Source organism: Meles meles, chromosome 10 (genome assembly GCF_922984935.1).
Source record: "Meles meles chromosome 10, mMelMel3.1 paternal haplotype, whole genome shotgun sequence".
Lineage (NCBI taxonomy): Eukaryota > Metazoa > Chordata > Mammalia > Carnivora > Mustelidae > Meles > Meles meles.
Window position 1 is genome coordinate 99133390 of NC_060075.1, and position 13111 is coordinate 99146500.

General features: G+C 52.2%; 1 protein-coding gene across 4 annotated transcripts in view; it reads right to left on the bottom strand.

Annotated features, from left to right (window-relative positions):
- Window positions 1-260: 260 nt before the first annotated feature.
- Window positions 261-13111, bottom strand: part of DDC (dopa decarboxylase) — an 86985-nt gene continuing 74134 nt past the window's right edge. Inside the window, exons 10-14 of one of the 4 annotated variants that reach the window (XM_046020647.1) lie at window positions 11575-11594; window positions 8936-9034; window positions 6803-6904; window positions 3311-3540; window positions 261-1052 (exon numbers count right to left, since the gene is read on the bottom strand). In XM_046020647.1, coding sequence (XP_045876603.1) covers window positions 3340-3540; window positions 6803-6904; window positions 8936-9034; window positions 11575-11594 — 422 coding nt within the window. In that variant the 3' untranslated portion in view covers window positions 261-1052; window positions 3311-3339. The remainder of the gene's footprint in view (window positions 1053-3310; window positions 3541-6802; window positions 6905-8935; window positions 9035-11574; window positions 11595-13111) is intronic. The other 3 variants (XM_046020646.1, XM_046020644.1, XM_046020643.1) reach the window with 3 other exon arrangements.

The following is a 13111-nucleotide window of genomic DNA, read 5'->3' on the forward strand; positions in this document are numbered from 1 at the left end:
CACAAGCTCCTTTCAACCTGGGCACAGAGCCAGCCTATGTGAACGTCTTTGGTCCCAGAGAGTTTTGCTGTTTGTCACATTTTGGAGAAGAGACATGATTCCAGGAGATTTTTCTTAGCATGATGCAATGAGAACAACACATTCTTGGGTTTTGTCTCTGATAACTGATGTGGAGCTCTGAAACCCCTGGAAATGTGTGGGTGACAGGAGGTGCTTTTGCTCAAAATGGGGTGACTCTTGGTTGGCCCCTAGATAGAATCAAGATGAGGGCTGGACACTGAGGAGACCCAGGCGTGATTAGAGGGTTGTAATGTCCAGCCCTGCCTCCAGACTTCTGGGGGAGATTGAGCTCATCACCCATGGTCAGTGATTTAATCAACCATGCATGTGTCATGGATCCACCATAAAAACCCCCAAATGACAGAGCTGGGAGAGCTTCCAAGTGGGGGAACACATGCAGGTGCTAGGAGAGGTGGCAGTGCTCTCAGAGGGTGTGGAAGCTCCATCCACCTTCCCACGCCCTTGCCCTGTGCAGGTCTTCTGGTTGGTTGTTCCTGAGCCTTCTCCTTTATAATCAAGGGGTAAACATGATTGAAACGGCGTCCTGAGTCTGTGAGCTGTTCTAGCAAGGCACAGTCACCACATCACTGCAAATAGTTTATTGAGCATGGAACCACATGACAGAACAATTTAAAGACCACGGGTATAATCTCAAGTCCCACAATCCTAGAATATCCTAGAAAATATCTCAGTAAGCCTCTCCCACCACTGACGACTTCAAGAGCATGAAAACCTATGATTTCTTTATCAACAAAAGTCGCAGTTGAATAATGAATAATGAATAAAAGCTACATGCACCAGGATTGTAGTGAGTCATGTTTTTCATTGGTAAGAGAGTGAACAGATATAATCACGAGCTTCTGGAGAACTTCACGGAAAGAAGGGTGAGGTCTCATGCAGGCTTGGGTCCTCGGAGCCTGAATAATGTTTACTGCCTCCTGTTTCCAGTGTTCAGATAGACTTCTTTTCGACTTCTTTTCAACTTCTGATCTCTATGGGGAAAACATGTATGTGAACATATGGCTACATTCAAAAAAATTAAAGAATCAGTATTTTGTGTACTTCTCATTAGAACGCGGTGAGCTAGAGGGAACCGTGCATTGTAGACAGATATGAACTGTGAGCCACGAGATCGAGAGGCTGGCCCGGCTTCTCTTGGACACATGTTACCAATGCCAGCCAGCATCTGGGCCAGTTTCTACCCTCCATGAAATGGGGATCGTTCCTTCTCTCTCTCGGAATTATGACCATGTGGATTTGATAGGATAATCTCAAGCAAGCACGAGTAAAGCCCTTGTATTCAGGTTTTCATTGAAAATAACCTGGCCCCCCAAAGTACATGTGTTATGATTCACTATTGTATTTTTTAAAAATTTAATCCCATTTTCAGGGTTTTTTGTTTGTTTGTTTTTTGTTTTTTTAAGAGAGAGGGGGCAGGAGCAGTAGGGGTGGGACACAGGGAAAGGGAGAGAGAGAATCATAAGCAGGCTCCACGTCCAGCACAGAGCCTAAAAACATACATATGAACATAGGGCTGTACTCAAAAAAAAATTAAAGAATCAGTATTTTGTATACCTCTCATTAGAATACAGAGAAAGACTATGCATGATGTTGAGATCAGGATCTGCCCCCAAATCCAGAGTCAGACACTTAACCAACTGAGCCACCAAGGCGCCCCCCATTTGTATCTTTTGAATTGATAACATGTATGACTTCACAGTCATTGTGACCTTTTTAAAAAAAAAAGATTTTATTTATGTACATGAGAGTGAGAGAACACGAGCAGGGGGAGAGGCAGAGGGAGAGGAAGAAGCAGACTCCCCAGCAGGGAGCCCAAAGCGGGGTTTGATCCCAGAACGAGATCATGACCTGAGCCTCCCAGGTGCCCTCTGTCAGAAATGAGACTTTGTTTCCACTCACCTTTCAGAACTACAGACACTCGGTTGTTAGGGGCACAGGGGAATAAAGATCCTGATATGCTACATTGTGGTGAGCTTTGTGGAAACATAGGGCCATAGAAATATTAACCAGGAGTGTTTGCCTGAGATGGTTTTGTTTTGTATAAATCTTTTTTTAAAAAGATTTTATTTATTTATTTATTTGACAGAGAGAAAGATCACAAGTAGGCAGAGAGGCAGGCAGAGAGAGAGAGGGAAGCAGTCTCTCTGCTGAGCAGAGAGCCCAATGCAGGGCTCAGTCCCAGGACCCTGACATCATGACCTGAGCCGAAGGCAGAGGCTTAACCCACTGAGCCACCCAGGCGCCCCTGTTTTGTAGAAATCTTACAGCACTTATGCAACCCCCCGCCCCCCACACAGATGTATACATTCTTATCTCAGAGCAAAGGAAATATGTGAAACATGATCTCTCTCCAGCACCTTTCAGAGATGCTCAAGCTAGACGTCTGGAGTGGCTCCGGACAGGCTGGGCCCCTTTAAGAGAGCTCCTTGTCATACCAGGGAAAGGATCTGGTATTTCTGCACAGACTTTGACAGAGAAGTTGAGTCTTGGACCTCACAGCTGGGAGCCATATATGAAATGTGATCTTTTACTCTTTATTGTTTTAGCATTCCTTCCTATATTCAGAGTGAAAATTTAGAGCAAAGAAGATAAAAATGTATGCAATCAATAAAATAAATTACATAATACACTTAGGTTCCACATCCCCGATGGGTTATGGTAAATGGGTAATGGGGCAGCGAGGGAAGAGAGAGACAGAGAAGCATAAATCATCAGTCATGTCAAATTCCCTTTGTAATGTTTAATGTTCATTTATCTGCGATTGTCCAGTTTAATATAAATGTTTGTGATACTAGTAAGCAGTGTCTATCAACATGGAAGAAATCTGATGGGAAATCGGAAAGAGACAGGACTGATTGTCTCATATAAAAGCAAACAAAGTGGGGCGCCTGGGTGGCTCAGTTGGTTGAGCTTCTCCTTTCGGTTCAGGTCATGATGGTGGGGAGAGTCCTGGGATCCCGTCCTGAGTCGGGCTCACTGCTGAGCCAGGAGTCTGATTCGCCATCGCCCTCTGCCCCCTGCTCGTGATCTCTCTCTCTCTCTCTCTCTCAAATGAATAAATAAAATCTTGGAAGGAAGGAAGGAGGAAAGGAAGGAAGGAAACATACAGAGCAGAAACACATCTCAGTTCCTCAAGGATCACAGCAGTGTGCGGATCCTTCCTCTGGAAGAGGAGGTAGAGGAAATCCGGGCCAGCAGCGTGGAGTGGCAGAGCTGGGGGATGGCTTACCAGCAACAGCTTCCCTGCAGCTCGGGCTTCTAGTCCCTCTCGGCTCTTAGCAGGTCGGTGGTCAGCTGGCTGATGTGCTCCCAGCTCCACTGCACGTGGGTGAGCTCCACAGTGCGGGAGCAGATGGCGAAACGCAGCACGAACTTGTCTCTGAGGTGACAGGGGACCAGGTGGATTTTCTTGGCACTGTTGATCCTTTCCAGAAGGTCCTCGTTCAGTTTGTTGGAACCCTGCAGAGATGGACAGAGGGGCCACGCTGAGGTCCCTGAGGACTTGGACTTCAGTGGGTCACCAAGGAAGGCCGGCATTTGGCAATACTGCTCTGCATCCGTGAGAGAGGCTGCTGTACCCCTTGCCTTTCCTTCACCAGGGTAAGAAATTCAGCTCAATGAGACTTACGTGGCTGTGAAAGGCTCTAGCCTCCCCTACAAGACAGGTTCTTCAGGGTTGAATTACTATCCAAAGGGGACTGTTTCACGGACCAGCCTTTTCAAGAAAAATGGAGTTTCCTAGGCATGCGATGAACTTAAACTACATCTACATGTTGATGAGCTTAACCAGTAGAACTGAGGCTTCCGACGGCACCAGTGAGGGGACGTCCCCCCGAAACATATAGAAGAAATCTCAGCAACAGAACCAGAGCACAGTCAGCATAGACTCTGGGAGAACTGCCCAGGAACTAGAGGACTAAGGGACATTGGTGGACTCTCCCTGTCTGGAAAGGAGCAGCACCCCCTTCCTGGGCCAGGCAGCAGACACTGACACCACCAGGTGGGTGGGTGGGGGCTTCCCTTCCCCTGCTGGGTGCCGCTGCCCCCACATCCCCTCTTCCATTCCTGCGTCCTCCTCCCCAGCTCCTGTCAACTTTCTTCTCTTTCCAGGCAGCTCCTCCAGGGCCCTAAGCCCCATCATCAAAGGAAAAAGGGGGAGGGGATTGGCCTCTCATCCCTGGTCTGTGACCCTCATAGGGCTCTCTCATTTGCCTTCTCACTCTGTCTTGAGAACTGAGAAGCAGGAAGGACAGTGGGAGGAGAAGAGTTCAGTCCCGCGCAAACACCTGCTGGACACTGGGCACTGGCCTTTGGACCTGTGCAGACCCTGCCAGCTGCTGGCTGCAGGCCTCAGTGGGGCTCCTGCTGGCGTCCCTTGGAGAGGCACTGGGACAATGGCAGTTCTGAAGCCGTTGATGTGCCGGGTCTATACAAAGCCTGTCCTATTCGAGGATGAGGCTAGAGAAGGAAGGACACAGGAGACAAAGCAGCGGGATTCCACCAGGAAGACTCAGCATAAGGACAAATATCTGAAAGGTTGTTTGAAGAAATTAAAACAGAAATTAACAGAAGAAATTTAACAGAAATGAAAAACACATTATTTAGGAAAATGTGCTTCCCATTTTCAAGTGGATTAGGCAAGGTATGTCTTCTCTTAAATACAGTAAGAAGCCAAGCATGGAGAATATGGAAGAGAAGGAGGGTGAGGGGCAGGAGGGGCAGGAGGAAGAGAAGAAGGAGAGGAGAGGGAGGGGAAAGAGGGAGACATGGAGGGGGAGGATAGGAAGAAAGAGAGAAGAGGGAGGTCTGGGAGGGGAGGAGGGGGAGGAGGAGGGGAATCATACTATGTATCTGAATCCTTGGATGTGGTAGAGGACTTGAAATCCACACGGGGTTAGCCCGGCATAGGGAGATAAGGAGAAGCCCGTCGACGTGGGGACGGAAACATGAACCACGTGCCTGAACAACAAGCTTCCTGGAGAAGAAACCGGATCAGTGGAACGGAAGAAACACGCAGATGCACAGAGGGACACTTCTGCTGGCGGTGAAGCGCCTGGGCTTCTGGAATGGGGGAACGCGCTGTGCCGCCCAGGAGAAAAGGGGTCGGGACCACATGCAGGTGGGTTTGGGGCCATAGAGCCCAACAGCAGATTGGGGGCACCCAAGGATGGCGTTGGGGCGGCTACCCGACCCCATACTTCTGCTAAACTCACCACGTGTGCAGCTGACCCTTGCAGACACCGGTCAGAACTGCGCAGGTCCACTTACACATGGATTTTTTTTCAGTAAATCCAGTGCGACACAGCCAATGTATTTTCTCTTCCTTGTGATTTTCTTCCTAACATTTTTCTCTTCCCTGGCTTGCTGTATGGTAAGATGCAGTGTATAATCCACACACCATATAAAATAGGGGACCCCTCCCTGTGCTACGGGCAAGGCTGCTGGCCAACAGTAAGCTGTTAGAGGTTCAGTCTGACGGGAGTCAAAATTATACACAGATTTTTGGCTTTGTGGGGGTGGTCAGAGCCTCTCACCTCCTAACTGTTTTTTAAATGGACAAAGTGTGTGGTGTGTGGATTACATCCCAATAAAACTGTGAAAAATAAAAAACGGAAGTCCGACCAGAACACCGGCAGTCAAAACAAAACAAAACGTCTTCTCCATGGCAAAGGCATCAAAGTATGCCCCCAAACACTGATGTCAGCTGACCTGCAGCCTGTGGCCACTCTGGGGACCCAGCTGCTGGGACACCAATGCTCTGAGGCATCCCCCACGCCCTACCATGACAGAAGGGTCCCCTGTCCCCTGCACATGGGCAGGTCCCACCACTGTGCACTCTGCACAGAGCTCACAGCCCCCTCACCGAGCCCTGCATGGGAACACCAGCTCCCCACTCTCTCTGTAGAGCCCAGGTTTTCTCACGACTAGTTCTCATTACCACCTTGAAGCTCCAAGGACCAGCGAGGGGGAGGATATAGTAAGCGGATGACAGCACCTTGACCATGCAGCGGGGCTCCCCTTCCTCCTCCTGATGGCCTCCACCCACGTGAACAAGGAAGCCAGTGGAATGGAAGGCACAGCCAGCTTGAGAGACTGGGCAGGTCTGGCTCCCAGCCAGTCTCCCTCGTACAAAACAGAATAATACGGCACCCGTGGGTGCAGCGCCTTTCAGAGACTTCTCAGAAACATGGTCGTGATTCCCAGCAGAGATGGCTTGTGCCCTCTGCCCTCTGGGCCAGCTTCCCCTGACGCAGTGAGCACCCTCTTCATCAGGCAGCAGGACTGCCAAGTGCCACAGACCAGCAATTCTGAAACCCCTGTGTGCACCTGGCAACCTGGAGGAGCTCCTTAAGATGCCGGATCGGCAGATCCGGGTTGGGGCCCGGAGCTGGGCTGGGGCAAAGCCCGCACACAGGTTAGTGCTCAGAGCATTCCAGGGACAGAGATGCGTGCGTGGAGAAAGTGGAGAGCATTCGAGGGCCAAGGGTCTACACAAGCGAGAAGTCTCGGTCTGATTGAGGAGGGGTGGACAGCTCCTGGAGGAGGGTGCCCGGGGTCCCGCAGGCACTCGGGCTGAGTCAGGGCCGGGAGGCATGAACCCCAGATGGGAAAACGCATTTGGTTTCTGGGGACCTAGCATGCCAGTTTGGAGACGGAGGTGATGAATGATCTCTCCTCTGTCACCGTCAAAGAGAATGAAGACTGAAGTAGACACACATACCTTTAGCCGAAAACAGACCAGTCCCAGAGTGACTTCTGCACAGATTTCAAAGCGGGGATCCTGGCGCACCAAACGTTCAAACTCATGAGCCAGCCGGACGTGCTGGAAAGGGAAGAGCATCTGTCTCAGTTTCTGGACCGTACTTGGCTCCGGACTCAGTCACCTCGGAAACTTTCCTAGACAGCATGCCTGTGATTCACGTGCACGCACTTAGCCATTTTTCTCAAGTGTGGATGTGACCCAGCAGCCAGCTCTTCCCACGCAGGCTGGGAAGAAGCTCGCTACCCTGACAGAAGGACTAGTGTCTTCAGAGAAACACCAACTGGGTGCCTGGGGGCTCCGTCGGGTAAGCGTCTGCCTTTGGCTCAGGTCACGATCCCAGCGTCCTGGGATGGAGTCCGGAGTCCGGCTCCCTGCTCTGCAGGAAGCCTGCTTCTCCCTCTGTCCCTCCCTTCAGTCATTCTCTCAATCAAATAAATAAGTAAATCTTTGCCAAAAAAGGGAAAGAAAGAGAAACACCAACTAATATGTTCTTCTGTTCAGGGAACTTTTAATCCCACCAAACAAATGGTTACAATTCAGAAGGAACATCGTGACGGGTATTTAAACATGTGAGTTAAGAGAGAGCGGCCCCAGCGCTGAGGGCCGGGTGCCCGCCACCACGCTGTCCCCACACAGCCCATGGTGCCGGTGACACCATGGTTGTACCCACTCTGCAGATGAGGAAACTAAAGGGCGGATTCTAACGCAGCAATCCAACACCGAAGCTCCGGCTTCTGCAGGGCTCTGCTGGTTGTCACCAAGGGATGAGAGTGACAGTCCCTGCCACATTCGACAAATGCCTTCCTCTCACTGAATTCACCACCTTATTTGACAACTAGGGGTTCATGGAGCCCCAAAGGGGTTTGAAATAGTCTGTAAACTGAGAACAAGCCTGCCACGGTCTGTGCACCTGTTGCTCATCCCCACCCCCCTCACCCTGGGGCCCAGCTCGGTGCTCTCATGACAGTGCTCAAGGACTCTAGAGCAAAAGCAAGAACCAGTGTCCTTGGGTCTGAAGCCTCCTGCATTTGTGCAGCTCCCAGGCACAGCATAAATCTACGGCCACTAGAGGGCACCAAAGACTGGCGCTGGCAGGTGTCGCCCCACCTCCACACTGGGACCCCTGCCAAGGGACAGACTTTGACCATCCCCTCCCTCTGTAAGGCCGGGTGGGAGTCTACGCAGAGGCAGGCATGATGTGCTTTTACAGGAAGCAGCCTAATCACACGCAGCGGCCCCTGAGCTTAAAGCTGGAATCATCTGGAGAGAGAAACTGCTTCTCTTCCTTCCCCACAGAAGTGGAATCCTCATCATATTTGAGAACACGTTCTCATGATCTCACATACACTTTCCCTGCAGACACCACAGGCTCCCTGCCCCCATGAAGCCCAAGGACCTCTGTCCATCAGGACGGCACCATGGCTGAGGAAGGAGGCCAGCATGGCAGGAAATCAGCTGGAAATCAGTAGCCGTCTGCAGCCGGCCAAATGGGTGGTCCTTGGCCCGGGGAGAGGGGTCCCTACCTCATACTCTGGCCTCAGTTTCCTCGGTTGCTAAAGAAATAAAAGGCAGGGTCATGGGGCTCCAAGTCGACCAGCGGTTCTCACTCTGTAGTGCTCATCACAGCTGTGTGGTTCATTTATTCAGACAGAGGTTGCTGGGACACCCTCCCCCGGCCAGGAAGGTCCAAGGCCATGCATGCACTGCTGCTCGGGGGTGCACAGAGCGCCCCGGGCTAGAGGCCATCCATCCCCCGCAGCTCCAAGACTCCCGCGCTAGCTGTCCTGGGAACCAGATGTCCTGAGTTCTTGCCACTACCCTGCCACTGTTGCCTGGCCCGGCTGCGGGCCAGATGTTGCTACAGGACGGCCATGGGGAGTGTTCCCTTTGCAGTCCCCTGGACCTGACAGCCATCGTCTTCATGGAAGCATCCAGAAGGTCCGTAATCATGCACTGACTGTCTTCTAAAGATCCTACCCTCAGTAGCCCAAACTAACCATCAGATATTTGCTTCTTCAGACATCTCCCCTTGTTTCTGCACTCCCCAAAGCTTCCTGATATGACCCAGATACATAAAGAAAGCACCGTCACCTTGCGGATATAGGCCTGCAGTCCCTTGACTCCGTACATCCTAAAAACAAACCACATCTTCAAAGAGCGAAATCTCCGGCCCAGAGGCAACTGCCAGTGCTGAAAGAGAACAGAAAACATTGAATCAGGGAGCAGAGTGCCGAGAGCTTTCCTTGGGCCCGAGGGGCACCTGTTTCTCTTGAGGCAGCTCACTCCCCGGAGGTCCCCTGGCCGGCCGCCACACGCCACTGTGGATGGGAAAGCCGACGATGGGGTGAGCAGAGTCTGCAGCTAGAGTTTTTGCAAAGCAACAAGACGGATGAGGACAGAAGATGCTGCTAATGGGGAGGCGCTGCATTCACTGAGCAAATGTTTGTGGAGTGAGCACTGGATGGAGCTCACCACCCAGCAGGGGCATGAGAGGGGGCCCTCTCTGGTCACTCCATCTGCGGGAAGGAGGAAGGTAGGAAGGCAAAACCCACACCTCCTGCCCAGCGTGCCCCCTGTGATGTCCCAGCACCCTTCCCAGAGCAACAGAGATTCTCTGCCTGCCTGCCAGCTGCGACAGAATGACCTGCAAGACAGTCACTACGAAGTGCAACCACAATGTGCTGGTCCTCAAACAAGGTCTCCTTAGTTTGTCCTCAGTTTGCAGCTGGTCAGCACTCCTCCAGCTGTAGGGCTCTCCAATGGTTGTAAATGCACTAGGGCCAGCAAGAAGGGACCCAGAGGGGAGAGAGGGCGATGGGGCCATCTGGGACCATACAGCAGGGACACATCATTGTAACTCTCCAAATGGTCATGTTCTGGCATTTACAAGGAAGATGCCGAAGGCAACTCAGGCTCCCTCTGTTCTCCGGACCTTCCCTTGCAGGGTGGAGCTTCCAGATGGACCTGGGAAATGCGGGGCTGCAGGGGGAGGGGAGCACAGACTGAACCTTCCCTTAGCGCATGCGTATCTGTGAAATGGGTATAATGATGCTCACTTTGTCCAAGACCAGGTACATTGAAGGCAAACGGCACTACCTTTCCATCTTCGGCCTGCTGTTCATGAGCAGACAGGATGTAAAACCCCTTGTCAAGGGTTCCCAGCTCCCTCCTCTTAGTGCTGAGACTGTCCTCATGTCCCCATCCTTTGACTGTCCACAGTCCTGCCAAGGGGCTGCTCACCCCTTTCATCCCACACTTCCCAGACTAGCCTGGTAGACGGCCCAGAATCCCAGGCTCCTCCGCAGCCTGGAGGCTGTGACCCCCTCAGGCTGGGGCTTCCAATGTCTTTGAACAAAATGATGGTGCTCTATGATATTCTCTCTCTTCATCTGCTGAGCCCAGCACTCCCTCGTCAAGGAAGCGCTTGGGCCCCAGGGCATTTGCCCGGAATTTGCTCTAAAGGAAGAAACCATAAAAGAGCTCTAGAGGTGTTTATAAGCATGTCGAAAAGGAAAGATGTCCCTACATTCCAGCTAAGACAGTAGTAAGACTGGTCAGGGGCCCTGTAGGGTTGTGGCACAGGGAGAGGGTCAGGTGGGAGGTAGCTGACGCTTGTGCCTGTGATGAGGGAATGGAAGGAACAACACTCATAGCGCAAGACTGGTGCCCCAGGCCCTTTGCATGGCCAGGGCCCAGACACAGGCTCCCATGCTCAGGCTCTGTGTGTTCTTTCCTGGTGGGAATGCCCTGCATTTGCCCCATATGACCTCTCCTACTTCATGGAGATGCTATTCTAAGGACTAACTTAAGTGCATCAGTTTTTAGAAGACTCTAGTCTCCAAAATAATCCCCCATCCTTCTAATCAGATCCTCTGTAAATTTCATCTGTTTATTCATTAAGAATGAAACATCGGCTGAGAATGCCCGTGTGCCTTCCCCTGCCTCCTGCTGGGGGACGCAGTAGCACAGGACGCACATTTATCTAGGAGGACCTCCGGAGCCCAGTGGACGTCAGTGAGGGCCGGCTGCTGCCCGGACACAGGTCCTTCAGGATCAGCAGGTGGACCCACTGAAAACTGTCTGCACATGACATACAATTCATGAGATGGCGGCACATGACGCCTGGGACTTCGTTATCACAGGGCATTAGAAATGGCGTAAGGAGAAGCTGGGCTACCAAGGGCTAGCTGAGGACTTGGAACATTTTCCCTCGGGCCAGAAAGAACCACTAGAAAGGAAGCAATATGTTGGAGATCCGTCTCAGAACGGTAGCTCCCAGTGGTGTGCAGAACAGTTGTCCTGGTGTGTGTGACTATCTGTGCCCTGTCTCCCCCGCTAGCCTTGGGGTCTGGGAGGGAGGAAGGGGACCTCGCTCCTCTTTGAGAAGCTCAGTGCAGCACACATCTCCTGGCTGAGAAAGGAGACTGGCTGTCAGGATGTGCCCATCCTCATGGGGAGTCTGAGCACAGAGGTTCCTGCCTCTTGCTGGAGGGGCAGGCAAGATCATTTCCTCCTAACCCAAGACCTGGAGCTGGTGGGCTGAGCAGAGCTGTCCACTGCCTGGCTCGCTTTGCTAGTTAGGACCCAGGGAGAGGGTGTCCTCTAGTGTGACTTTGATCCTGAGCACAGTTGGGGACAGCAGGAGTGACAGCCCATGACAGCACCTAGCACTGCACTCACATTTTCCATTACCTGAGACCTGGACTCAGCAAGAGACGTCTTCCACTTACCCTATAGTCAGTGATAAGCCCTGGAAAAGAGAAACAAACAAAAAGAGCCATTAGACACTCTGGTTGATTACATGCCTCATCCTTCTCATTTTCAAGATAAATGTCTTGTGTCCCATCCGTCATCTCTTGCACCGGACGTGAGACCACGGAGGGTCAGGCTGGGTGTGCTCTGTGGCACTTCCCATGGTGACAGATCCAAGGGGCTTTCCAGAGGGCAGAGTGCCCAGAACAACTTGGAAATGCTGGAGTACGAGTGGATTCCCATTCCTCTGCTCTCTCTGCTTCCGTCAGCACAAAACCCGAGCTTTCTCCTCTTCCCAGTAGTAACTCGGCTCTCAGAGCTGTAGAGCCTTCATCATGCACTGGTTCCTGCACGGGGAGGTGGGTTTGTGGTCTACAGAACGATGAGATCCTAAGACACAAATCAAACGTGTGATGGGTGTTCATGTCTGTGTGCTCAGACCTTAGTCAGGAGTCTGGCACAGAGCAGATGCTGGTGAGTCAACGTTGATCCATGCCTCATCCTGGATTCAAACAGCGTCAGACGTCTGGCTTGCTGCCAGTCTCCCCTTGTGCGTAGAGCTGCAGAGCCAAGGATCTTGTGAGGGACAGGATGCCAGCAAAGAGTCTTGGATGGGAGTCGCTGCTCGGTTGTCTTAGCTCAGCAATCAGCTGGGAATTATGAACCTGAGCGGCAGTCCTGTGTTTTGCACATCTGATCCCCCAGTGCAGGTCCAGACGAGGCATGCTGGGGCTCATTGGTGTCCCCCTTTCCCCAAGGAAGAGCCACGGTGGCCTGGCCATCGCAGGGCTGCCCTGTGGGCAGCTGGGACAGCCATCCTCCGAATGCCGTCACCCTGCCCTCGCACAGGGCTCCTCACCCGCTCCAGGGAGTGGTGTAACTTACACTCACAAGGGATCTAAAGTTGTCAAACAAACATCGACTGCAGGGGCACCCGAAATGACCCGACAGGGGTGCATAGACGCACAGATGCCAAACGCCTATGTGGCGTGTATGAGCAGCAACAGTCTGTTAGAAATGCAGATGACCTCGTGGGTGAAGGCAAACGTGACCCTCCTGTTTAGTTCACATCCCTGCGCCATCATCACGGCCACGAGCCATGCGGGGCCATTTACATTGAATCAAAACGAAATAAACTCAAACGCAGAGTTCTTTGGTCAGGCTAGCCATGTTTCGAGGGTTGACGAGCCACGTGCAGCTAGTGGCCACCACACAGAGCAGGATAGAGGACATTTCCTTCCTCGTGGAGGACTCCACCGGACGCGGCACTAGAGCGGGAAGCGGGTTTCCGATGCAGAAGCTTCTGTGGCTAAACACCACGGTGAGTGAGAGAAGGAGCCTGCTTCTCGGTGGCTCTGTGTCCTTAAGGACCAGCTGAAGACCGGGTCCGGCTAGGAGCTGCCCTGACACAGGTCGGCTGTGAACACCAGGAATGCGAGTCCTTGTGCCAACAGCATCCTACGGCCACAGCTGTCCTCACAGAGTGGACTTCTTAATAAGCATCATGTGCCCAGT